This window comes from Hippopotamus amphibius, chromosome 5 (genome assembly GCF_030028045.1).
Source record: "Hippopotamus amphibius kiboko isolate mHipAmp2 chromosome 5, mHipAmp2.hap2, whole genome shotgun sequence".
In the NCBI taxonomy this organism is placed as follows: Eukaryota; Metazoa; Chordata; class Mammalia; order Artiodactyla; family Hippopotamidae; genus Hippopotamus; species Hippopotamus amphibius.
This window is the reverse complement of record NC_080190.1, coordinates 67,371,354-67,398,962: the sequence shown is the minus strand read 5'-3', so window position 1 is coordinate 67,398,962 and position 27,609 is coordinate 67,371,354. Positions and strand designations below refer to the sequence as shown.

The window sequence follows — 27,609 nt, the reverse complement described above, 5'->3', positions numbered from 1 at the left end:
GCACCACCAGGGAAGTCCCTATAATTATATTATGGGCTCCATGTCAAGTTTGTTTTTTTTTCTCTCTACTTGAGTTAAGCTCAATGAAGAAGTTATTCATTAAGTCAGAGATTCCACAGGTGTTAAGCAGTGCCTCTAATGTAGTTGGTGTTCTCTATTCTATTTCTGGCATAAACAAAGGAATGGCATCCCTTTCTCCAAACATAAGAAGCATCTGTCCTGTACAGCCAGTTATCCAGCTGAAAAAGTAACATTTCTAGGCAGACAAATCTTGTTTCTCCATAGATTGTGTGGAACTCTAGTAAATTAGATCAAAAACTAAAGAGGTTAACTCTTCCTGAGTAATTGATCTCATCTCAACAAAAACCTACATAGACTTATTCTCAAAATATTGCTTTTCTCTGATTAGGAGACAGTTATATGAGGGGGTTTTCTAGCTAAAATACAAAAGTTTCAGATCTAGGATAAACCAGTCATCTCTCCTTAGTTCTCTTGAAAAGATAGCTATTTGTGGTGAACAGCTTAACAGGGGTATGGTTGTTGGCTTTTGAAAGGACAAATTATGGAAAGTTGAAGGTTGGAACAGAAACATTTCAAATCGGAATGGTAGAGAATTAAGGCTGATTACATCTCTTCATATGCATGCTCAATGAACAGCATTAATGCCCACGTAGTAGCATATCTATTTATATGCATTTCTCCCCATAGGATGAGTGTCAGTAGCCCACAGTGCTCCTAGTGTCCTTGTACATGTGATTACCTCCATCTGGGGCACATACCTTTGTTCTCTCCCTCCATGTTTAACCAGCTCCTACTTACCCTTCCTTTGGTTTCAGTGGAAATAAATGTCATTTCCTCTGGGAAGCCTTCTCTCATCTTGCATAGATTTCTGGGCTCATCCCCATTCTATACTACTTCATAATTACCTGTTTGTGTTTCTCCTGAGGTGGTACTTTCGGGGGATGGGGAATATGCACCACGTCTGCATATTGAAAGTGCCCAACACTTGTTTTTAAAACAACACTAATGTTTTAAGGGCTTTTGGTTACTTAATGGGTAAATTTCATTGTAAAAACATGAATTAACAGCTTGGCTTGATTTTGCTAAACTTAGGAGACACCTAGGTCTAACCTTCTCAGAAAGAAGTTGTATGTGTGTAAATGCTCTGAGCTTCACAGTGAAATGAGACATTTTTAGGATTTTGCTATTAGATCAAAAACTAAGAGTACAATGCTCTCTAGAGCCAGCTCTCTTGCATGAATGTCATAGAGAAGGAGCCCGAAGGTACAGAGCTTCCTAAAAAAAAAAATAACATTAATTATAAAATACACAGGACAGACTAGCAATAATAAGAAGCAAACTTCAACTTTCACAAAAGGTTGAAAAGGAAATTTTTTCACAAAAGGAAATTTTTCTAAATCGCAGCATCTTTTGTGATTTGTTTTTGACAAAAACCATAGATGCTGTTATTGGATTCCTCTATTCAAATTATAGATCTAGACTGTAATAGAGGGAGTAGGCTTGTCAGTTTCAAGTTAGTACTAAGAATTGTTGAGAAGAAATTGGGGAGAGGCAATATTTCAGCCCCATTTAGTCTCTGGCATTATCTGTGGTTCACGTCATTGTCAAATGTTCTCACTTGGTAACTGCTGAAGATCATTGCTTGCTCACTTGTTTCTTAGTTCTTGCTATTGAAGAGCAGTTATTTTTACCAGCAGTAAGCAGGACTGCTAGAGAGAGTAGAGTTGGATACTAGGTAGACCTGGCCCCTTAGAGGAAAAAAGGGTTACTGTAGATAAGCCTCAGACAAGGAAGTGGGGGAGGGAAGGAAGTTGGGGAGGGAAGCCAGGGAAAGGCTGTGTCAGGGGATCAACTCAATCACCCAGGAAGATCTCCAGTGTTAGCCTTTTAGGTTCTATGTCTCACACAAAGTAAAATCAAACTAACTTTAGGATCGCCATTAAAATTTTTAAAGTATGAGCTGCCCTTTTTTTTTATTCTTATTGATTGGAAGTTTACAAAAGATGGTACTTGGAATATCTTACCTAGGTATCACTGCAAAAGCTATGAGTCTCTAACAGTAAATTAGAAGAGAAATATAGAAGATTTCGTGGGAGACGAGAGTGTGGTTAATATTGGAAGGATTTTGTGCTGCACAGGTGTCAGTTTTGAGGAATAGTGAGTAACTCTTGAGATTAATTTAGAAGAAGACCTCCTCCTAGGCAGTGTTTTTATATCTAGTTTTTTGTGGGTACAAAATTGCTTATGTTTAGAAAGAGAAGTAAGATTTTCAAATTATTCATAAATTTATCTCTGAGGGCACAAAATATTATCTTTTAAAAAATACACCTGGGGGCTTCGCTGGTGGCGCAGTGGTTAAGAATCCACCTGCCAGTGCAGGGGACACGGGTCTGAGCCCTGGTCGGGGAAGATCCCACATGCTGCAGAGTGCCGGTGCGCCACAACTACTGAGCCTGTGCTCTAGAACCCACAAGCCACAACTATTGAGCTCACGTGTCACAACTTCTGAAGCCTACTCGCCTAGAGCCCGTGCTCCGCAACAAGAGAAGCCACTGCAATGAGAAGCCCGTGCACCGCAATGAAGAGTAGCCGCAGAACTCTGCAACTATAGAAAGTCCGAGTGCAGCAACGAAGACCCAATGCAGCCAAATAAATAAATAGATACAACTGGGACTTCCCTGGTGGTCCAGAGATTAAGAATCCACCTTCCAATGCAGGGGACGTGGGTTCAATCCCTGGTTGGGGAACTAAAATCCCACGTGCCTTGGGGCAACTAAGCCCTCACACACCACAACTACTGAGCCCACTCATTCTAGAGGCAATGTGCTGCATGAAAGATCCCGAATGCCGCATCTAAGACCTGATGCAGCCAAAAATAAAATAAGTAAATAAATAAATATTAAAAAAAATAAAAAGTACACCTAATTGCAATGTTGATTTAAAATACTAACTTTTGAGGATTTCCCTGGTGGTCCAGTGCTGAAACTCCACGCTCCCAATACAGGGGGCCTGGGTTTAATTCCTGGTCAGGGAACCAGATCCCACAATGAAGATCCAGCTTGCTGCAACTAAGACCTGGCACAGCTTAAATATTATTTTTATTTATTTAAATTTATTTATTTATTTAATTTATTTATTGGCTGTGTTGGATCTTTGTTGCTGCACTCAGGCTGTCTCTAGTTGTGGAGAGCGGGGCAACTCTGTTGCAGTGCGCAGGATTTTCAGTGCGGTGGCTTCTCTTGTTGGGAGCATGGACTCTAAGGTGCTTGGGCTTCAGTAGTTGTGGCTCACAGGCTCTAGAGTGCAGGCTCAGTAGTTGTGGCACACGAGCTTAATGGCTCCGTGGCTTGTGGGATCTTACCGGACCAGGGATTGAACCCGTGTCCCCTGCATTGGCAGGTGGATTCTTAACCAGAGCACTACCAGGGAAGTCCCAAATAAATAAATATTAAAAAAAAATACTAATCTTCTTCAGCTGCTGTTCTTCTATCCTAAAAATGATGCAAGTGAGGGTTTTTTTGTTTTTGTTTTTGGAAGTATTGTTGATTTACAGTATTATATTAGTTTCAGGTGTACAACATAGTGATTCAATATTTTTATAACTAAGGATGTGGTTTTGAAGTATGTGGGGGTTTTTTTGTGTGTGAAGATGATTCTTTTAAGGTTATTTTGGGATATTTGCAAATTCTGTTGTTGAGTATTGAAAATGAAGTGGAATTAGAGGTAGAGTAGTGTAGATGGCTAGATTCAGGCTCAAGTCCGGTTTTAACTTGCTGTGTAACGTGAGTTAAGTAATTTTACCTCTTTGGGCCTCAGTTTATCTATGACCTAAATTTTCTCTGATGTTCCTTTTTAGCTCTGTGATCATGTGATTCTTAAGAGAAAATAGATCTCATTTTGTAATATTTGCAAGAACCTAATACACTTGAGTTATTACAAATTAATTATCAACTCATGCAATTTAATAATGGTTCTTTGTGGGGAAAACAAATACATTTAAGTGACAAAAATAAGTTCTGAATAGGTAGGACTACAACACAATGTTTTCTAGTTTCTGAATTTGTAATTCATTCAACAGGATCTACTTGTATGCATTTTGCCCGAAATAATAAGAGAATGGGAATGGCCTTCAACCTCCACTTTGTCTGTTAGTAATTTCTGATTATTATGTTCTCCATCAAAGTTCATGTCACCTAAGCCTTGAGCTGAAATGGACAAATCGCTAAGCATAGCATTTAGAACAGATGGTCACAACTAAGAGAGGTTACCAATCTATTCTGTGTTCAAACAAGTATAGATCTTCATGGTGTAGTATCAGTTGGATAAATGGAGTTAATGTTAGCTCTGGTCACTTCCATTAACCCTCATTTAGCTGGGATGAGCTTTGGCTTTATTAATTAACTGATTTTACACAACACTGCACATAGACTTTCGATGTTTGCTTAGGTTGCCAAATGCAGTATTGAGTGGTTTCATGAGTATCGCATACAGTGAAAACGCCTGTCCTTGGGGCTTTAAAAAATGGACTTCTCACCAGTGTGAATATTCAGTAGACCTGATCCTGATTTTATTTTATTGAGGCAAACATGGATCACACAGGCAATAAAATGGTTTAAAGTATTATACATTTTAAACCATTTGTAATTATATTAGATCTTTTTTTTTTTTCCTGCCGCATGTGGCTTGTGGGATCATAGTCCCCTGACCAGGGATTGAACCCGTGCCTTCTACATTGGAAGCGTGGAGTCAACCGCTGGACCGCCAGGGAAGTCCCCTATAATTATATCTTAATATATATCATGGCCACTTTACTAAATAGTGAGCAATCAACCTTGGAAAATGTTGATACTTTTTAAAAATGTTATTCTGGCGTTCAAGGGGAGAGGCATAATCTGTAATTGAAATGGAAGACACTTTAATAAATGCAGGGCTACCCTTGTATGCATTGTTGATGGGAATGTAAAATGGTAAAAAACAGTTTGGCTGTAGAAAATGGTTTAGTGGTTCCTCAAAAAATTAAACAGAATTGTCATATGATCCAGCAATTATACTCCTGGGTATACTCAAAAGAATTAAAAGCAGGGCCTCAAGTAGATATTTGTACACCCATGTTCACAGCAGTATTATTCACAATAGTCAAAAGGGAGAAACGACCCAAAACTATATTAACAGAAGAATGGATAACAAAATGTTGTTATTCAGCCTTAAAAAGGAATGAAATTCTTAATGCATCTTACAACATGGATAACCCTTGGAAACATTATGCTAAGTGAAATAAGCCAGACATAAAAGAACAAATATTGTGTGATAATTCTTATACGAGGTCCCTAGAATAGGCAAATTTATAGACCCAGAAAGTAGAACAGAAGTTAGCATAGGAGGGGGGAGTTACTGTTTAATGGGTACAGAGTTTTTGTATGGGATGATGAAAAAGTTCTGGAAATGGAAAGTGGTGGTACTTGCACAACATTGTGAATGTACTTAATGCTACTGAATTGTACACTTTAAAATCGAAAATTTTATGCTATGTATATCTTATCACACACACAAAAATCTCCAAAGAGAAAGAAATGTAGGATTAAAAGGTTTGGCACCCATTTTCAGGTCTTGTTGTATTTGATCCTGTTTTTCTACCTATCTGATGGTTGCTTCATTCCCCACAGAGAGCTTCTTAGTGTGGGCTCAGTGTGCTTAAAGTTGCCGTGGTGAACATGGTTAGGTCAGAGTCCACTAGTTTTGCTTGCTTCTTATAGTTGTTAAAAACTTTAAGAGTGGGTGGGCAAGGGAGAGGTGGTTTAAAGTGGGAAAACAATGAATGTTGAACTTCCCATTCCAACAAGAAAAGTGTGCTTTTGTGGCAAACCGAAAGGCTAGGAATCAAGGGTGATGAAATACAGACTTTCCGGCCCTCGCTCTGCTCCCGATTTCTGGTTGTGGGAATCTGTTCTGACTCCAACTGCAAGTGGAAAACCCATCTTTGGCTGAGCAGCCAGAGAGGCCCTCCTGCCAATCCCCCAAATGTGCTGCTGAAGCTTTGGCCCTGTGAGGATGGAGCTGAGGCTGTCTTCCCAAGATCTGTGCAGCTGTCAAGGTGGCTGTGATGGGACTGTGACCAGCCTCTGCACTGCATTTTGGCAGTGACCTTGAGACCTGCCAGCTCAAACAGCTGTCCTGGTTCTTCGTCTACTGCCACTGTCACATGTCCAGGGGGCTGAAGGGAGGGGCTAAACTCCTCTGGCTCTGTCATTCCCAGGGTCTGGCAAGTTCTAACTAGTGCCCAGCTCTCCCAGTGCTTACCACGCACTGGGCATGGGGGCAGTCCAGGTGTGTTGAGTGTGGGTGGTTGCTTGTTCCACCTCTGGCTCAGCTCCCAGTCCCTGGGAAGTAAGTGGCTGCATCTGACCATCAGCCCGTGCACAGACAGGCTCCACGTGGGGACCTGCTTGGCAGCTCTGTGGAGAGATGCTCAGTGACAGTTGATGATCTTGGGAGGCAGAGGAGCCAAAGGTGCTTCTTCTGTCCATAAGGTATGAGTCTGCCTTCTCGAAGGCATGGATTTCTTTGGGAATTGAAGGTCATCAGACATGCCCAGAGATAGAGAGAGAAATCTTCAGCCACTGAGTGGCAAGTGTATTTTGAAAACTCCTCCCCCCTCCTTGTCCTCATCCTGTCCTTTTCCTTTTAAGTGGGTTTATTATTATTTTTTAATCCGCCTTTGTCATTGGACATTTATTGACAGAAATCAAATTGCTGTGTTTCTGGGCAAAGCGCCTGCTGCAGAGAGGTGTGGTTCCCGAGGAATGAGACACGCAGCCCAACAGCTGAGCCTACACTGTCCTCACATAACCTCCCTGCCTTAAATATCGCCAATATTTAGCCTTGCCTTATAAAGTAAAAATGCACAATACCTTCCAGAGTTTCAGCAAGCCCAAATGCCCCCCTCAGCTCAGTTATATCTCCTGTACGTTGGAGGCAGGGCCGGGTACCCCTCCCCCTCCCCGCGCAGACCTGCCCTCGGAGCCGCCAAGAGGTTACTAATCAGGGAGACTCCGCCATCGATCCGATGGTGGAGACCTGGGGGATTTGTGTGCATTGTTTTTGCTGAAGCCTCCTGTGATTTCGGCGCGACCAGATCCTTTGCAGCGAACTCCATGTCGCAGCTTGTGGCTGCCTGTGTCCTGTGGTGAGAGCGGAGCCGCACAGGAGATCCTTTGTCTAGGAAGGCTAGGCAGAGAAGATCACTTTGGAGTTGCTAAGCTCTGCATTGCCATTGGCTGCACTCTTTGTGGGGCTGTTTTTGCAAAAGGCATGCCCAGCACGTCTACAGTGCTGGCAGGCCAGGGCTGCCTTTAAACACCATGATAATAATACCAAAAAGCAGTTTGCAGAACTGTTCCACTGTAGAGGCTTCCTCTGCAGAAGCAAGCAAGATGGCTACCTCGTGGGCTTCGCTGTGAAGAATGCAGAGGCTAATTAAGACAGACTTTAAGGGGAAAAAAGGGTATTTCCCTACTTCATCTTTATGCAAGGCTTTTTTTCAGTGACTTTTAAAGTATACATTTTACATAAGCTCTTTAGGTTCTGCCTAGCAAACATGTTGATGATTTTAGATGGTATAAGTAGTTTTTATAGAGAAATAGCCAAAAATTTAGGGGGGGAGCTAATTTTTTTCTCTTAAACGGTGGCTCATTTTGCAATTTGATTTTTTTTAGGTTATAAAGGAAAACAAGAGGCCCCAGAGGGAAAAGAAGCCCAAAGTTTTAAAGGTAATCAGCTATTGATTAAATCATATTTAATTTTTTTTCCATTTCATATAGTATTTTTCTGTCAGGGGTAAATTTGGAGTAGAGTGGATGTGAATTCTCCCAGATTTTCAGTAGATAAATGAATTTTCACTCAACTAAAGTGTTTTCTCTCTTTTTCTCTCTCTCTCCTTTTTTTTTTTTTTGATTTGCTGCATAATATGCATATTAGCATCCTTTATTTTCAACTCCACACAAGTGTGCAAAAGGAAAACTTTATATGCAAAGTGTTGTGAATAAAATTTGTGGCTTTTTTTGTAGCTCCCTTTGTAGCATCTGCATTTGTGGTGCTGCACCAGTGTGTAAACTTAAGCTCTTAAGGAGAAAGACACTATTTAAAGTTGACAGCTATGATCTCTTCTGATTTTAATAGACCTTCCATTAGATACTATTTTAAAATGTGTGATTTATCCAAAGGAAAAGGTACTTAGAGGTTTTAGTTCAACTTAAAATGTGTAAGCCATTGAGATTTTTGCAGCCAAATTACAATTGCTTAATCCCAAATTCTCATTATATCATCTTTAATTTTGGCATTCATAGAGCTGTAGGAATGGTATGTTTTATTTTCAATAATTTGCCTAACAAGTATTTAGTAGTTACCTATTTCAGTTATAAGCTAGCAGTCTGTGTTATGAGCTTTGTACAGTATTTAGAAGGGTTAATTTAAAAGCATATGGCATTACTAAAAGTTCAAGGCTAGCTTTAGTCTAGCAAATAGGTGCTTATGTGTTAAAGGTTTCAAGTGGTATATTGCTATTGTGAATGTAAGTATCCTGAGCAGGCTACCTTTTTAATTCAAGAAGACATATTAAGCAATAAAATGACTGGTCTTTAAAATTATATTGTGTATATATAATTAAAAATATCTTACCTTAATCTTAGCTTGTCTTTTGCAAATAAAGTGTTGGCACTCAAAAGAGGAACAACATGTTTGAAGTGTGGATATGGCACTTTTTTTTAAAATCTTATTTGTTTCATCAGTTGTGTACCTTGAAAATGCTATTGACATGCAGGACCAACCCTTGCATTGCTTTCTAATTTGTATGACCACTTCAAGTTTCTGTTTCCTATGTGTACACAGCATTGCCATGTACATTTTTCATCACCCAACAAGTATTTATTTAATATTTACCACACAGTCATCAGTGTGCTAGGCACTGTGAAATGAATGAAATTGCTTGGCCCAGAGTGTCACTGGGCCTGGACAAATAAGAATACTGGTTATTTTCAAGGTAAATTAAGCCCTTCTCTGTTTTTATTCTGCAAATTGATCCACCTGCTCCCTTTTAATGCTCTCCCCTCCTGCAGTTATAGAAGAATATCATTAAAATACCTAAAAATATTTCTTAACATCTTTTTACACATTCTGTATTGGGTGTGTCCACCTCAGGTGTTTTGTCTTAAAATCTGCAAGTGAGAAATAGTTTCAGTCCTGCTGTTATAAATGGCTCTCAAACTTGTGGGGTGGGGTTAGGGGGTGGGGGTGGGGAGGGAGCACGGAAGAAAGGCATGGAGACTGCATGGACAAACTAGTATGGACTAGTATTGGTAGCTAAATCATCACCTGCCTTTGCTATGAGGTAGAATTAGACTTTGGGAATACTATTTAATTCTATGTTTATTTTGTTAGTCTGTGGGTGTCCTGTCACCTGAAATAAATTTCAGAAGTAAATATGCTGTGTATTGCTTTTTTGAGTCATGGCAATGGACTCTGACTTTTAAAAAGAAATACATGCCTGTAGGTGGCTAAATTTCATGTGCCACAACAAGCAGAACCAAATAGTTGCTCACTTCCACTATAGCTATCAGTTGTTGTACAAGAGTAGGGAAATGCTCTGAAAGGAAAAAATTAATTTTTTCCTGATGTTGGCATTTTTAAATGTTTTCTTTAATTTTCTGTTGGGCATAATATTTTTTTTTTTGTTCTTCTCCAAAGAAAGCTTTGGTTTCTGTGCTCCATGGTAGAAATGCTAAAATACTTTCAGATTTTAGCTTGATATGTGGAAAATACAGTTACAGCAAGTGTAGAATATTATATAACCCTGAAGGAGATGTTAAGAAAACTAAATCCACATTTTGGGAGGGAGGGTGAAGGAAAAGGAAAACTTTCCATTTAGGATTTTATGGGTGAGGACTTAACATTCCAGCTGGCTGCTACCCAGGGTAATCAGGGATGGGAATCTTGGCCTCCTTTCATTATTCTTTCTTTACTTTTGGCATTGTGCCAGAGTTCTGCTCCTCTTCGACTCCTGCCTCTTATGTCTTCAGGTCTCCTGGGTCCCTTGCTCTTTGTCGGGGTGACTGCTATCTATAGGTATCCTGACTGCTTTTCATCTTCATCATCTATTGGGAGGTAGCTGGATAAATGAAGAGTCTGACTAAGGAAATTAGGAATAGAATTGAAGCTGGTCTCATCCTGCTCTGAAACTGCTAACTAAATACTGAATCCACTTGTGGGGCTGAAATTGCCTGGTGTGTGCCACACCTCTCCTCTTTAAACAATCTGTTATCTATATCAATGACCTGTATTCATTCTATTACACTTCAAACTTTAGAATTGTACGGGGTGATCTCAAATCCCTGACTGCAGAGAGCGTCTTCCTCCGGCTGAAATTACAGGTTCTGTCCAAAGCACTCGAATGGCCAGAATGGGTATCCAGTGATGAGGGTGGGAGTGGTCAGCACAAACTCCTGCCCCCTCTTGTGCTGAAGGACCAGGTTCCTGCTCAAGCCCCGTTTTGGTCGCTGGCGTGATTTTCATTGATGGCAGCGTGTTAGCTGTGCTATAATTGTTTGCTTGACTCTTGAGTAAGGTAAAGGTAGGAGATGATTTCAGGCCTTGATTCATGAACTTGTACTCGTGAGTAGCATGGTTTGGAACTCCTCTGGGTAGAAACATTTATGTAAGTAATCACTACGTTGTGTTTTGGGGTGGGAAGATATATTCCCTTTGAGAAAGTCAATTTTAAGGTGATATCACCTTGGTTCGGTTGTCATTGTCCCTAGAGAAAATCAGATTGCACGGTCAGTTGGGAGTATTGGGGAGAGTTTAATAAAGGTATTGTTTAAAGGGTGTGGGCAGAGTTCAGAAAAATCTACGGATGGCAAAGCATCCCAAGACTAATGACAGCAGAGAGATATTGCCACTCCTCGGTCTGAAGGGCCAAGGGCTTGGGAGCAGAAAGTCAGGTAGAATAGTAGGAACTAAATAGAGCAGGGGCTTTTGTGTGGCCTTTGGTAATGGGATCTTTCTTTGAAGAGAAAGTCATGGGAAGGTGGGTGTGGAAATAAATACTCTTCCCTCCAGTTTCCTGCTGTTTTCATTGGTTGATCCCAATCAGAAGCCAAAAGGAGAAAGGGAGCCTATTGATGAAATATATTTTGGTCAGCCTCCTGTGTCATGTAAGAGGGTGTAGAAGATGGAGTGGGGACCTGAAGGGACAAACAAAACCATATTCAGCATCACTAGTGACCACAGGGGCAGTATGGTATGGTCAAAAATAGTACTGGAACCATGATTATGTAAGAAAGTAACACTAGACAGGGTTGGGTGAAGTTTATGTAAGAACTCTGTATAAACTATTTTTGCAACTTATCTGAAAATCTAAAATCATGTCAAAATAAAAAGTGTGGGCATCCCTGAGAATGAACTGCATTTATATTTTCTGTAATTTCTTGGCTGGTAAGAGACATTTTCTAGCTATTTGGTCATAAAATATCATCAAAGTATTATTTGGAAGAACTGGGTGAACAAATAAAAAGAAATGTCAGTGGATATTAAACCAGAAAACTGTCTACAAATGATTTAAAAAAAAAGAAAAAGAACAAAAACTAAGTGATCTTCCTGCTAGCTTCTATGCTGGCAGCCCTGCTCTTCACTGTTTCCTTCCTTGATGCTGATAAAGGAAGAACAAGTGGTTGGGGGTGGGGGGGGTGGGATGGGGGAAATAAGACATCTCACTAGAAGAAAAGGACAAGACACTCGTGTATAGCTATACTGATAAGTCTTTTTGAAACGTGTTTTAAAAGGAGAATCCAATAGTAAATGAATCACATTCGTATGTGGTCTTGATTTACATGACAGTGATATTCAAAATATTTAGTACCAGCACTGTCTGGCACACAGTTAATGCTCAACATGTGTTCTTTCTTGAACAACAATATTATTAACATTCGATAAATACTTTTTTAGCCCATATTGAATGCTGAGCTACAATGGTATATAAGACCAAAGTGATTTCTGCCCTCAAGGAGATTAAATGTTGTTGAGGAAAGGCCAAAAAAAAAAAAAAAAAAAAAGACAAATTAATAAATTACAAATTGTGGTATACACTTTGAAGGAAACAAAGAAACAAACTTTGCCAAGATAGAAGAAAACACCCCCAAGAGAAATTTACTTGGTGTCTAAGATCTGGTCCCTTCGTTTGTAAATTGTTACATACACTAGTGAGGGCTTAAAAGTACCAAATTAGATACAATTGAGTTACCCTGTTTATCTTAAAAACTCATTAAGCAACAAGAAATGAAAGATAACAGGGTTACTAAAGATTTTTCACAGCAGCACTTATCTACAAGTTTGTTTCAGTTAGTTAAAGAAATCATTGGTAAAATGATAAACTTTTCTTAACACTAGTTATAAAGTAACATTCCATGACTTACAGCAGTAACATGTTGCAAATTTTAGTGACATCCTATCCTGAGCTTGATGGTTGTTCAGCAGAAAAAGAAAAAGCCATTTTGATAGTCTTTTTTTTTTTCTTTTTTCTAATTTTTTTGGCTGCACCACACAGCATGTGGGATCAAACCCGCACTCCCTGCATTGGAAGCGCGGAGTCTTAACCACTGAACCGCCAGGGAAGTCCTTTGATAGTCTTACATAGTCCCAGGCAAGGAATCCCAGACTTCTGAATATAACAGACCATCGGGGTGAAAAATTCAGAGTGGTGAGAATATCCACAAAGGGATACCAGCTTTAAAAATAAAACAAACAAACAAAACAATAACAACAACAAACCCCCCACAAGCATATAAATTGGAAGAAGATAATCTCAGAATATAGGGTGGTCATACAAAATTTAATAATTTAGCTTTAAGATTCAACACATGGTCCTTATTTTCCTCATTATGTCATAAGCTGGCAAAAACTATCAAAGACTTGTGCTCATCCATCAGTGTTTATTCACACGCTCAGAGGCACACATGGGGCTTCTGGTTTGCATACCCAGAAATTGTAACATAGCATTTTGCCCAGGGATCATGAGACTGATTTCAGAGCCGAGTTCTCACTAAGTCAGCTCACACACAGTCACATCATTTGTCATCAGAACATGAACATTTCCAGTGATTCAAGACTAATGTCCATTTTGTAATTTCTAGGAATGATCCCAGACAGAATGAGAGTGAATAGAAGCCAAGTGGGGTGAATAGGCTTGAAGAAAATTTCATTCAGGCTACAAAAAAAAAAAAAAAAAAAAAGTCTGTTGAATTCTTCCTAGCTCAGAAAAGAACATATGCTTTGTGTCTTGAATCCTTATGTTCATCTGATAATGTGTTTGTGTTTTGATAGTGCTAGATTCACACTGTTTTCTGAGGTCTGCCTCCCTTATTGTATAGCTGTCCATGTATTGGCTAGAATATCATCTCAGTAGACAGGTAAAAAAGAACCAAATAAGAACTGTTAGTTAAATTTTTGTTAAAACCTTACTAGTATCTTAAGTCATTTTCAAGTTATAATTAATTTAACAATGGAATGCCTTTCAGTATTCAAAATGTGTCATAAAAATGTTTTTAAAGATGTGATAGCAAGATTTACCCACCATAGCGGCCTATTCAAGAGAATGAAGGTTACAGTATCATTCTTTAACCTGTTCTGTTGCTTCATAGTTTTATATACTGTTTTAGTCCTTTTTGAACTAAAAGAAGGACTTTATGAATATGAAAAATTTTAAGGGAAGAGATGGTACAGTTTTATTATCTATGTTTAAAATAAATGATATATGAATTTGATTAAAGCACAGGTTCTTTTCATGGTTCTAGGGAACTAGATGGTAAACAGTAAATGTATTTGAGGAATTTAGTTATTTTTAAATAACTAAACTATTTTAAGTATTATATTGTGTGTTGTTTAATTTTAAATATAGTATACAAAAATACATACTCATAGGATAAGATTGTTATAGACAAGTGAATTATTTAATACATGTTACATTGCTTAGGACCACTTGACATATAGTAATTGCTCAATTAGTGGTATTATTATTAAATCTAAATGTATAATTTATCCTACTAAAAATATTAAGTGAGGCTTTAAGAAAATGTGTATTTTCTTAGCAATATATTCACTTGCCTTATTTGAGAAATATAAATCTGTATTCCAAAAAGCCTTTTCTTTCCTTTTAAAAATGTCATTTCTTCTTTTTGTAATAAGAAGAATCAGAAAGGAGACTTTAAACTTTGAAAATATTAAATTTCTCTCTTTCTCTGTTTATTATGTGAATATATTTTATAGAATCATTAATTCTATAATAAAGACTAGAATATTATCAATATGAAAAATAATCTCACAGTTGGTTAAATTATAGAACTCAGCTGCAAAGAAGAAGGTGGACTAGGATGAACACATTTAAAACAGGATATAAATTATAGTGATGTTTGCAAGTTATGTACCTTAAGCATAACTTCTTCCAGATAAGAATCACATAAGAAAGTTCTCACTAAGTTATCACAAAATTTATCTTAAATATCTGAATATATCTTTTTCTTAGAAAAAACTGTTTTTACTTAATACCTTGTGTATTCATTCTACTTTAGAAAGGGAAAAAAATCAAATAACTGTTTATTCCACTTCTTAAAGTAAGGTTAATGTTATTTTAGACAGAACTTCTCTGAAAATAGAAAACACAAGTCTGAAATTTTCTGAGTAATTTTTTTCTTTTTTGCTGATGGGTATGTGGGATCTTAGTTCCCTGACCAGGGATTGGACCCATGCCCCCTGCATTGGAAGAGCAGAGTCTTAACCACTGGACTGCCAGGGAAGTCCCTGAGTATTTAAATTTTGATATCATAGGTATTTAGTGCTTTTGATTACTTTTAATTTTAATATTTAAACTGTGTCTTTTTGTGGTATCAGCAGTATCCAAAGGAAAGTGCCTGAGGGAAATGTAATTGAACTGAGAGTTATTTTCATTGTCTTCAAAAGGGGAACAATAACTAATCCACAAGGTTGTTTAGCAGATTACATAATTTTAAATTTGCTGAGTTTATCTCATACAGAGTGGATGTTCAATAAATGATAGCTACGAATGATCGAATTAGTGTATTTCATGGCCTAACTTTATTTAGTCAGTTAGGTCTGAACTGTAGAAATTACTATAGTGACATCTGGGTATATAAGAGAAACTACTTTCTGAAATCATCAGGCCAGCCTTGAATAGTATTGATAATGAATTGGAAATCAGGGTATATATCTAATACATTTATTTTAATTTGATTAATTGTTCTCTAAATTTTATTTGAAAAAATCAAACCTACAGAAAAGTTGAAAGAATAATACATTGTACATCAATATTCTTTTTTTTCTTCGTCTTTTTTTTTTTTTTGGCTGCACTATGTGACATTTTACTTATAAATACTTCAGCATGCCTCTCCTTAACTACAATACAATGATCATACTGAAGATGTTTAACGATTCAGAAGATACTGTCCATTTTAAAATCTTTTCAATTGTTCCTCCCTTCACCGCCTGCCCCCCCCCCAATCCTTTTTAGCTGTTTCCTTCTGATCTAGCTGCTAATCTTAGATCATGTCTTGGATTTGGCTGTCTTGTCTCTTTGCTATCCTTTTATCTGGTCTTCCTGCCATTTTGTGTGTGTCTGTGTGTGTGTGTGTGTGTGTGTGTGTGTGTGTTCCTTGATTGGTGATTTTGAATACCACTTCTCTTTCATTACATTTTTATCAAGTGATCTGGGTAGATTACAATAAATTTCAGGTTTTAGGTAGGTTATTTAATCTACATTTAACTATTGGGGTCTTCATTGGAAATCATCCAGTGCTTCCTGAATTGGATCCTAAATTCTTAATTAGAGGAGATTAGCAGATTGGAAAAATAAATGTAGTTGGCTAAACTCAGAGATTAAATTGACCTGCCACATCTTCCACCAGGTGGAAGAGAAAGGGATGCCTTAATCATTGATTCACTGGAATAAAGAAATGGGGGGAAAAAAGAAGTAGGGGTATTTATAGAGCCATGGAGAAGCACCTTCAGTATTATTGGCTTGAAGTCAGGGTATTGATGAACCTTATAAAAATCTGAATGTTATTTGCTGATGGAAATAAATAGAAGCTATCTCAAAATGTTGATTTTTGTCACTTTACACCCATGAAGTCTAGTTTATGCCCTCACTTAATGGACAGGATAAGATAGCTGCACTGCACTTTAGGACATTTCATCAGAAATTTAATCCAGCTGCCCAGGGTTTATTTAAAGTCTCTGATATTTGATCACTTCATTAAAACAAGTTAGGACCATCAGAAAGCTGAGTTACCTGGGCCACATTTGTGAGATACTATGCATCATGACATACAATAGTTATATAAGGGACAGGCTAACTTCTGCTCAGTATAATTTCTGGTGAAAAATTGTCAGGATTAATTTGTGTGCTGCCCATGGTCAGAAAAAAAGACAATATAAACAATGTGTTTTTATATTTTGATTTTCAAGTCAGAAAACAGTGAAATTTGTTGCTTAAGCAGTGTAATATGCTCAGTTCTGAAATGAGAAAGCATCTTGTCTTCCTACTTTATTCTTGTTAGCTTCCTTAAAATTTAAAAAGTAATTTAATATAATTTCAAACAACAGAAAAGCTGCAAGAGTAGTACAAAGTATTTTCATATACCCCTCACCCAGTGTACCCATGTTAACATTTTATATTACTTGTTTTCTCTCTCTCCTCATATGCAGATTTTCCCCCTTGAATTATTTGAAAGTAGTTTCAGACATGAGGTCTCTTTATGCCTGAATACTGAAGTGTGTATTTCCTACAAGCAAGGACATCTTCTTGCATAATTATAGTATAATGATCAAAATCAGAAAATTAACATTGATACAATACTGTTATCTACTGATCAGAATTTACTTGTCCTTAATAATGTAGTGCATATCAAAAGATATTAAAAGAGTACAGGTCAGTTAGAATGTCTCTCTCTTTCTCTCTTTTTTTTAATAAATTTATTTATTTATTGGCTGCATTGGGTCTTCGTTGCTGCACATGGGCTTTTCTCTCTAGTTGTGGCCAGCGAGGGCTACTCTTCATTGTGGTGCATGGATTCCTCATTGCTGTGGCTTCTCTTGTTGCAGAGCACAGGTGCTAGGCGCGTGGGCTTCAGTAGTTGCAGCACATGGGCTCAATAGTTGTGGCACATGGGCTTAGTTGCTCCATGGCATGTGGGATCTTCCTGGAACAGGGATCCAACCCGTGTCCCCTGCATTGGCAGGCGGATTCTTAACCACTGTGCAACCTGGGAAATCCCAGAATGTCTCTTAATTTGGGTTTATTTGATGTTTGCTCATGATTAGAATCAGGTTACGCATTTTTAACAAGAATGCCACAGAAACGAGTTAGCGGGCTTTTTTCAGCGAACCGTATCTGGAGGCATATGATGTTAATGTGTTCCATTACTACGATCTTAACTTTGAAAACATTGGTTACAGTGGCACCTGCCAGGTTTCTCTTAAGTTACTCTTTTTCCTTTTGCAGTTAATATCTCCTGTGGAGATGCTTTAAGACAGTGTAAGCATTCTGCTGCTTCTCATTGGTTTTTAGTATCCATTCATGTTTCTTGTCTGATATAATTATTATCGACTCCATTTTAAGCTAAACATTTTATTTTGTATTTTCTTACCTTTAAGGCATCTTGACTTTGCTTTGAGCATTGAAATGGGACATATTTTAAGTTTTAGAGATTAAATGAATAAAACTTTTAATTAATAATGAAAAATGTCTATGACTCTATTTAATGTCCTATTGCACAGTGTAGCCAAATGCTTAATTTTGGTGGAGAAAGTTGTACTCAGGTCACTGTGTGATAAAATGTGGGTATAGTAAGGATCTGGGATGTTGAAAAAATGTAGGTATGAGGACGGTGGGGTTAACTAGGCATAGAATTCCAAGAGAATGTAACGGACTTCATTCCTTCTTTATCTTGCCCTTTCCCCTCTTATCTTCCACGCAACCCAACTTACCAAGAACTCAACAGAAAAGAAAGAAGCCTAACTCAGAGGAACTCAATGAGACAAATAAAGTAAAGTAGAAGATAACCAGTCAATCAGTGATAGCCTACTCCCTCAGTCTACAACAAAGTAGTATTGGGATTGCCATATATACATTACTGATAAGAAAAAAAATCAAATTGTGCACTTTAAATATATGCAGTTGATTGTATGTCAATTATATCTCAATAACAGTTCTTAAAAAAAAAAAAGACAAGAAAAAAGATATGTTTATGAGCCAGATAGGACAAATTACATTAAACATCATTTAGGGTGTATGTAAGTAACAAAACTCAAAAAATTAACTCCAAATGACCTTTATAGATTATCAGAATAGCAGGAAAAATATACTGCTAGCCTGTGTACAAATAGTGTTCTGAGACAAACATGAAAGTGTAATGAAAATTTTGTTGAAGAAAATGTAAACATCAGTATGATTTAAAAGGAAATCCAATGAAATCACTTAAAAATAGTTTTAAAGTACAAAAAAAGAATAATCTTGAAATTCAAACAAATGTATGAAGAATAGGAAAAAAGTTCTCCTTTATACTCATTGTCCCTCTCTTCTTTCATCCTTCTTACTTTCACATTTGAGGGGTATAACCTAGTAGTTTTGTGACTATACACACATACCAGTGTAGCTATAGGTACATATAAGTAGTATATGTATACAACTGCATCAACTCATTCTTTTTAAATAACGGCCTTATTTTTTGTTTGTGTTTTAAAAAACATTTATTTATTTGGTTGCACCAGGTCTTAGTTGCGGCAGGCAGGCTCCTTAGTTGCAGCTTGAGGGCTCCTTAGTTGCAGCTTGAGGGCTCCTTAGTTGTGGCATGCAGGATCCTTAGGTGCGGCATGCAAACTCTTAGATGTGGCATGCAAACTCTTAGATGCGGCATGCAAACTCTTAGATGCGGCATGCAAACTCTTAGATGCGGCATGCAAACTCTTAGATGCGGCATGCAAACTCTTAGATGCGGCATGCAAACTCTTAGATGCGGCATACATGTGAGATCTAGCTTCCTGACCAGGGTTTGAACCTGGACCCCCTGCATTGGTAGCACAGTGTTTTAACCACTACACCAGGGAAGTCTCATGGCCTTAGTGTTTTTTTGTTGTTGTTGTTGTTATCTTTTTCATGGCCTTAGTTTTTGAAATGTATTTTATATATAATGAAATACCCAGGTCTTAAATATATTACTCAGCCAGTTTTGATGAATGCACAGAAAGACACCAATCTTTTTCTGTAATCTCAGAGCCTCTTCCTAGTCAATCTGCTTCCCCTCCAAGCAACTACTGATTTGATTTCTATCACCATAGGTTGGTCTTGCCTTTTCTGTAAGTTTTTACGTATGGAATTTTATAGAATATACTTTTACAGGGACATTTGGCTTCTTTGACTCAAGATTAGGTAGGTAGATGGTTTTGAACACCCTTAGCTTGTTGTTGTTGTTGCTGTTGTTGTTTACAGCCTTAGTGAGATATAATTCTCATACCACCCAGCTCATTTATTTAAAGTGTACAGTTCAGTGGCTTTTAGTATATTCACAGTTGTGCATGGATCACCATAGTCAATTTTAGAACGTTTTCATTATCACCCAAAATAATGTATTTCATAGAAATAGAATCATGTAATACATGGTATTTTGTTAAGTGGTTTCTTTCATTTAACATAATGTTTTCAAGATTCATCCATGTTGTAGCATATATCCTTCCTTGCTTCCTGAATAATATTCCATTGTATGTATACAGCATATTTTAGTTACCCAATCACCATTTGATGGCTATTTGGGTTGTTTCTACTTTTTGGCTCTTATGAATAATGCTGATATGGTCATTCACATACAAGTTTCTGTGTAGACATGTTTTAATTTCTCTTGGGTGCATACCTAGGAGTGGAATTGCTGGGCCATGTGTTAACTCTGTGTGTAACTCTTAGAGGAACTGCCAATGTACGAGAAGTCCAATTTCTCTACATTCTGGCCAACACATTCTTATACAAGTGCTTTTTTGGGATGTGAACATATATTTTCATTTATCTTGGATAAATAGGAATTGAATTGCTTGTAGGTTGGGTGTATGTTTAATATTTTAAGAATCTTCCACTGAAAGAGAATATTAGTTGTTCCACATCTTCTCCAACATTTGGTGTGTCAGTTGTTTCCTTAATTTAGTCATTCTGGTGATAGCTATGGTCTTGTTAATTGTTACCCATTAAATGGCTCTATAATAACTGCTTTAATTTATTTTTGAAGAATATTCTATATATTACCTAAAATAGTAGCATTGTCAAATTACGATAACATGTTCAGGACAATTAACTGGCTTCTAGTTTTTCATCATTATAACTATTGCTAAAGTAAATATACTTGACTGAACACAGATTTTTTTGAATGTTATGTGATCTATGAACATGTCATATAACATTAAGCCTGTAATAACAATATGAAGAAGAAGAAAGTTAAAAGTGAGTAAGTTTTTTTCTTTTCTTTTTTTTTTTAATTCTAAGGGTTTGTGTTTAATTTTGGTAACTTTACAGAGGAAACAGAATTTGTCTTGTAGCTTTGTCATTTACTTGCCTTTAATCTTTAGATTAAAGCACAAATAGAACACAGAGAAGAGGAATTGAGGTTCAGGAAGTTTAATGATAGCTTAAAAACCTCATGATTGGTGTAAGGAGTTCAAATTTCTAACTAAGGTAGATTACATGCGATAATACTGACAGTAGTTCTAACTAAGAGTACCTAAGTATCATCAGTGAGGTTTATGATGTCATGGAGAATGAAAGAGGTGCCTAGAAGTTTAAAATAAAGGAAAAAACTTACTAAGAGGTCAGCTTCACAAAAGAAGAAATATAAAAGTCCAAGAAATAATTTTTTAAACGGTCAGCCTCTATAATAGTTTGAAAAACTACATTATTATATCTTTTTTTTTTTCCATATGAATTTGGAAAGGTAAAAGAACATGATTAGCAAATAGGGAAAATTTGAGGTAAAATGGGACTGTCTTGGCACACTGAGAAAATAAATTGGTACTGTCTTTCTGGAGAGCAGTTTGGATAGTCTTAAAAGTATGGGCCTACTTCAGTCTAAAGAAAGGAAGAGAGTTTTAACAATGTATTTTTCAAGTGAAAAAAATTAGGTTACAGAATGACATATGGTGTAGATCTCATTTTTGTTTTAAAAATATACTGCATCAAATATTATATATTTATATACATAAAAAGGAATCTGACAGACTATATACTCATTTTTCCTGGGTATATGATATGGAGCCTTTCTTCTTGTTTTCCTCATCTATATCTGCTGGATTTTGTTTGTTTTCCTTAATGAGAACATAATAATGTCAAATAAATTTCTACTTAAAATTTAAAAACCCAAACCCTAGGAAATCTAAAAAAGAGGGGATATATGTATATGTATAACTGATTCACTTTGCTGTACAGCAGAAACTAACACAACATTGAAAATCATCTATATGCCAATAAAAATTAAACAAATAAAAACGAAACAAAAACACAAACCCTAATACTATGATTAAAAACCAGAGTAATCAACACAGTGAACATTGTGAAAATCATTCCCTCTGTGTGAAAGTTCCAGTTAAGCCTTGATAAGGGAAAGGGGTCTTTGGGAAAGGGGAATGGACTCAAGATTATGATAGATATATATTTTTTGACTTTTTATTTGGATATCATTTTTTAATTTATAAAAACATTGCAAAAATAGTGCAAAGAATTTCATTATATCCTTTACCCAACATTCCCAAATGTTAACATCTTACATTACCATAGTTCCATGATCAAAACCAGATCACTGGACTTCCCTGTCAGTCCAGTGGTTAGGGCTCTGTGCTTCCATTTGCAGGGGGCACGGGTATGATCCCTGGTCAGGGAACTGAGATCCCTCATGCCATGCAGCATGGCCAAAAAACCCCAAAACAAACCAGGTCGTTAACATGGACACAATACTACTACCAATTCTAAAGACCTGTTTCAAATTTGGCCAGTTTCCTCAGTAATGTTCTTTTTTTCAGTGCAGGATTTAATTTTGGTCCCTCATCACATTTAGTTGTCATGTCTCTTAAGTCTACAGACTGTAATGGTTCCTCAGTTTTGTTTTTGTTTTTTTTATTATTTTTTATTTTTTATTTTTTGGGGGGTACACCAGGTTCAATCATCTGTTTTTATACACATATCCCCGTATTCCCTCCCTTCCCTGACTCCCCCCCCTCGAGTTCCCCCCACCCTCCCTGCCCCAGTCCTCTAAGTCATCTTCCATCCTCGAGTTGGGCTCCCTTTGTTATACAACTTCCCACTGACTATTTTACAGTTGGTAGTATATATATGTCTGTGCTACTCTCTCGCTTCGTCTCAGTTTCCCCTTCACCCCCCGCCCCCTTCCATACCTCGAGTTCTCCAGTCCATTCTCTGTATCTGCATCCTTGTTCTTGTCACTGGGTTCATCAGTACCATTTTTAGATTCCGTATATGTGAGTTAGCATACAATATTTGTCCTTCTCTTTCTGACTTACTTCACTCTGTATGACAGATTGTAGTTCTATCCACCTCATTACATATAGCTCCATCTCATCCCTTTTTATAGCTGAGTAATATTCCATTGTATATATATGCCACATCTTCTGTATCCATTCATTTGTTGATGGGCATTTAGGTTGCTTCCATGTCCTGGCTATTGTAAATAGTGCTGCAATAAACATTATGGTACAAGTTTCTTTTGGGATTATGGTTTTCTTTGGGTATATGCCCAGGAGTGGGATTACTGGATCATATGGTAGTTCTATTTGTAGTTTTTTAAGGAACCTCCAAATTGTTTTCCATAGTGGCTGTACCAACTTACAGTCCCAGCAACAGTGCAGGAGAGTTCCCTTTTCTCCACACCCTCTCCAACATTTGTGGTTTCCAGACTTTGTGATGATGGCCATTCTGATGGGTGTGAGGTGATACCTCATTGTGGCTTTGACTTGCATTTCTCTGATGCTTAGTGATGTTGAGCATCTTTTCATGTGTTTGTTGGCCATCTGTATGTCTTCTTTGGAGAAATGTCTATTTAGGTCTTCTGCCCATTTGTGGATTGGGTTATTTGCTTTTTTGGTATTAAGCTGCATGAGCTGCTTGTATATTTTGGAGGTTAATCCTTTGTCCGTTGTTTCATAGGCAATTATTTTTTCCCATTCTGAGGGTTGCCTTCTAGTCTTCTTTATGGTTTCTTTTGCTGTGCAAAAGCTTTTAAGTTTCATGAGGTCCCATTTGTTTATTCTTGATTTTATTTCCCTGATTCTAGAAGGTGGGTCAAAAAGGATGTTGCTTTGATGTATGTCATAGAGTGTTCTGCCTATGTTTTCCTCTAGGAGTTTTATAGTGTCTGACCTTACATGTAGGTCTTTAATGCATTTGGAGTTTATTTTTGCGTATGGTGTTAGGAAGTGTTCTAATTTCATTCTTTTACATGTTGCTGTCCAATTTTCCCAGCACCACTTCTTGAAGAGGCTGTCTTTTTTCCATTGTATACTCGTGCCTCCTTTGTCAAAGATAAGGTGCCCATATGTGTTTGGGCTTACTTCTGAGTTCTCTATTCTATTCCATTGATCTTCCTTTCTATTTTTGTGCCAGTACCATACTGTCTTGATCACTATGGCCTTGTAGTATAGTTTGAAGTCAGGAAGCCTGATTCCACCAACTCCATTTTTCCTTCTCAAGATTGCTTTGGCTATTCGGGGTCTTTTGCGTTTCCATGCAAATCGTAAGATTTCTTGCTCTAGTTCTGTGAGAAATGCCATTGGTAATTTGATCGGGATTGCATTGTATCTGTAAATTGCTTTGGGTAGTACAGACATTTTCACGATGTTGATTCTTCCAATCCAGGAACATGGTATGTCCCTCCATCTGTTTGTGTCGTCTTTGATTTCCTTCATCAGTTCCTCAGTTTTTTGAAGTCTTTTATGACATTGGTGCTTTTGAAGAATCCTGGTCAGTTATTGTGTAGAATGTTCCTCAAGTTGGGTTTGTTTGATGCTCCCTCATGATTAAATTTAGGATATGTGTTTTTGGCAAAAATCTACAAAAGCAGTGTACCTTATATTAGGTCTCATATTTGAGTTAACATTGTTAACGTGGCTTAAATGTCTGCAAATATCCTGTTTTCCATTATGCTTTTACGCACTGATTTTAGCATCCACGAATTTTTTTTTTCCTTTGCCCCGCCGAGCTCCCTGACCAGCGATGGAGATGGAAACCGTGCCCCCTGCATTGGGAGCTCAGAGTCTTAACCACTGGACTGCGAGCGAAGTCCCCCATGTATAATTCTTGCCTCCCATAATCATTAATGTTGTGCTTACCAAATCGTCATTTTCTATTTCTATCATTCCTCTCCATCTGTTATTGGAAACTCCACTGCAAAGAGGCACTATCCCTCTTCTCCAACTTATTTATTCATTAAATTATTTATTATATCAATATGGACTCACAGCTGTTTATTTTATTCTGTGGTGTATAATCCATTACTGATAGATAACTGAAGGGTTAAGGGAGACTTGCCCTGTCAGGTTCCAAGGATAAGGTAGGACTGATGGGTGACGGGTGGGACGAAACAGCACACTGGACTGTTTGTAGGTAGTTTCTTGTTACTTTGAGTACTTAAGCAGAGGTTGATGGATTGCCTAATAGAGGTAATGCAGAGATAGTTCATGCCTGGCATCACTAGATGGAGTCCATGCCCTTGAAGGTCTCTTCTAACCTTGAGATCTTCTCAGCAGCTTAAGCAGAAAACACAGATGGCCACTTCATAACTTACTTAGCCACTAAGCTTGTGTAGTAAGGGTTTTATATCAGAGCATGTTTAGCCTCTGGTGTATCTGTCCCATAATTAGTAAAACCCAGCTGGCACCGCAGGCAAAGGGTAAGGTGTATAGAACTTCAATGTAAATAATCTAAAAAACGCCAGACTTGACAGATTCCACTGTTTTTTCGTAGCTGGGTTCTCACTTCTTAGAACTAAACACAATGATGTGTAAGTTTAGCTCAAGGTTACTTTTTCTTGGGATGTGTAAAGGAGATTATTGCATTTGCTGGTATAGTTGTGTTTCCTAGTACCAAGAACATTTCTTTATGATTTGTTGCCTACGGCCACTTCAAATCCTTTTTCATCACTTCTTCAGAATTTCAGCTTTGGATTTTTTCGCCCCCCATACATTTCCATATTTTTCAGATGAATTCTATACTTGTCTTTATTTCCATGATACTTCTATGAAGCAATAGAGTAGTTTTTTTTAACAAACTTATTTTTCTTATTTTGTGTTTATTTATTTTACTATACAAAAAAAATCAAACTTTACTTTTATGAAAACATTTTTAAAAATTAATTTTTCCCGCACTTCATTGAGGTGTAATTGACATATAACACTATATAAGGTTACAGTGTACAATGTGCTGATTGGATACATGTATATGTTGTAAAATGATGAGTGCATTTTTATGTTCTTTTGGGATGTCACTGAAATTTTCTTCCCTTTTAGTAGCTTGTAGCATTAGTCTCATTTATTACTGGCCCAGATTTTGCTCTTTGCTGTGTTTTTAAATTAATTGTGAGTTAAAAGGTCTTAGGTATTATTTGAATCTCTACAACCCAAGTACTGCTCACCCCTGGCAAGGGTCCTTTGTTTACCACATTTTATCCAGCTTCTAGTCCCTCCGATCGCTCATCCCCAAGCTGATTTTTTTCATTCAGTTTTGCAAGTAAAATACCAAGAGACCTTGATGGAATTGCTTCACTACCAACGTCCAAATGTATAACATCTGCTAAGCTTTCTTCATGCCTGGAGCCTTGTGTTCTCAAAACTCCCATTTTTCCACGACTGTCATCTCATTTGTTAGCAAGCATCAAAGTGGTTTACGAGCAGGTCACAAAAGTCTAGCTGGCAGCTTTCCAGAGAGGTGCAGAATAGAGGTAATTTAGGGTCAGGTTGTAACTGTAATTCTTAAAAGAGAGGTAAGAAAAATTCAGTGTTAGCAAAAAGCCCTTGGTGTTCACAGACTAGGAAACCATTTTCTGGTGCTATTTTTGTTTATTTTTATTAAAAGCCTTACACTCAGCTGTCAGTCTTTAAACAACCAAACTCAGTGTATGATATTAAAATTCAATGATTTATGTTATTGTAAAGCACCAGTCTTTGGGGAACTGTAAATTTCAGAATCTTCTTTCTGATTTATGGTTTTATTCTTGTCTTCCTTTTCCTTTATTTGTTTTGTATTCCATGATGTATAAGATGTTTATGAAGAATTAAAATGTAATGGAGTCCCAGATTTGAATTTGTCTGTTTATAATTGTTAAAGAAATACCTAAAAGAAAGGGGGAAAATGCAGTGTCCTCCTCTATGTGATTATAATGACTTCTAACTTTTTTTTTTTTTTGGTAATGCGTTTTTTTCTTTGTAATGCCTTCATTTTCATCTGACGCATTTTGTTTGTATTATAAAGTACATGAAACAATGATGGCAACACATGTGCTGGTGTTTTATTTCAAATAATGTGAGTCCAAGCAGATGATATTCTAGACACTTATTAAGTATCTTTTCCTTTCACTGTAAATTTATTTGTTGTGGACTGTTAGCCTCCTGCAACTCACCCAGATGGCCAGTATTAACTGCTGTCTCATATACTTTCAGATATCTTTCGTTACATATATAAATAGATGTAGAGAATGGTATTATACTATATTTTGCCATATACTTTTTAAAACTTTTTTTTTAAGTTCTGAAACAATACATACAGAGTGTATATGAGACATTGTGTAGTTCAGAATTATTACAGGAAGACTCAATCACCAGTCAAGTAATTAAGAAATAGAATATTGCCAATACTGCAACCATCTGTGCATATCCTTCTACTATCTCATCATCCTCCCCACATGCAAGAGGAAATTTCTTTCCTGCCCTTAGGATAATCATTTATTTGCTCTTCTATATAAAGTTTTATCATTCCTGTATGCATCTTCGATAATATAGTTCTTAAGGGTAAATTTCTACAGGATAAATACCTAGGAGGGAGATGGACATGTAGTTAAAAGAAATTTTTTTCTCTTGCATAAAATTTTTATTTTTTTCTCATTACAAAAATAATCATGTATATTTTAAAGTTCTTTGACATCATTATACAAATTAATTAAACACTACAGTAATGTATGATACAGAAAATGAAAGTACCCAGTAACTAATCCCATACCAAATAATATACATTTGGTTTATGTTCCTATGACTACACTAACATTTATTATTATCTTATAAAAATTAGATTGTATTATATTACTTCTTTGATGCTTCATTCTTTTCATATGATTATTATTATTATTATTTGGCTGCGCTGAGTCTTCATTGCTGTGTGTGCGCTTTCTCTAGTTGTGGTGAGTGGGGGGGGGCTACTCTTCATTGTGGTGGCTTCTCTTGTTTTGGAGCACGGGCTTAGGCACGTGGGCTTCAGTAGTTGCAGCACTCGGGCTCAGT

The 27,609-nt window shown here is 37.1% G+C and overlaps 1 protein-coding gene across 8 annotated transcripts in view; it reads left to right on the top strand.

The window, feature by feature from the left end:
* The window catches only part of TET1 (tet methylcytosine dioxygenase 1), a 133,703-nt gene that overhangs the window by 28,406 nt on the left and 77,688 nt on the right, over positions 1-27,609 (top strand). For 5 of the 8 annotated variants that reach the window (XM_057735363.1, XM_057735362.1, XM_057735361.1 and 2 more), the window contains one exon: positions 7,734-7,787. In XM_057735363.1, coding sequence (XP_057591346.1) covers positions 7,734-7,787 — 54 coding nt within the window. Of the gene's footprint in view, positions 1-7,072; positions 7,205-7,275; positions 7,523-7,733; positions 7,788-27,609 lie in introns of those variants that run through there. The other 3 variants (XM_057735367.1, XM_057735368.1, XM_057735365.1) reach the window with 2 other exon arrangements.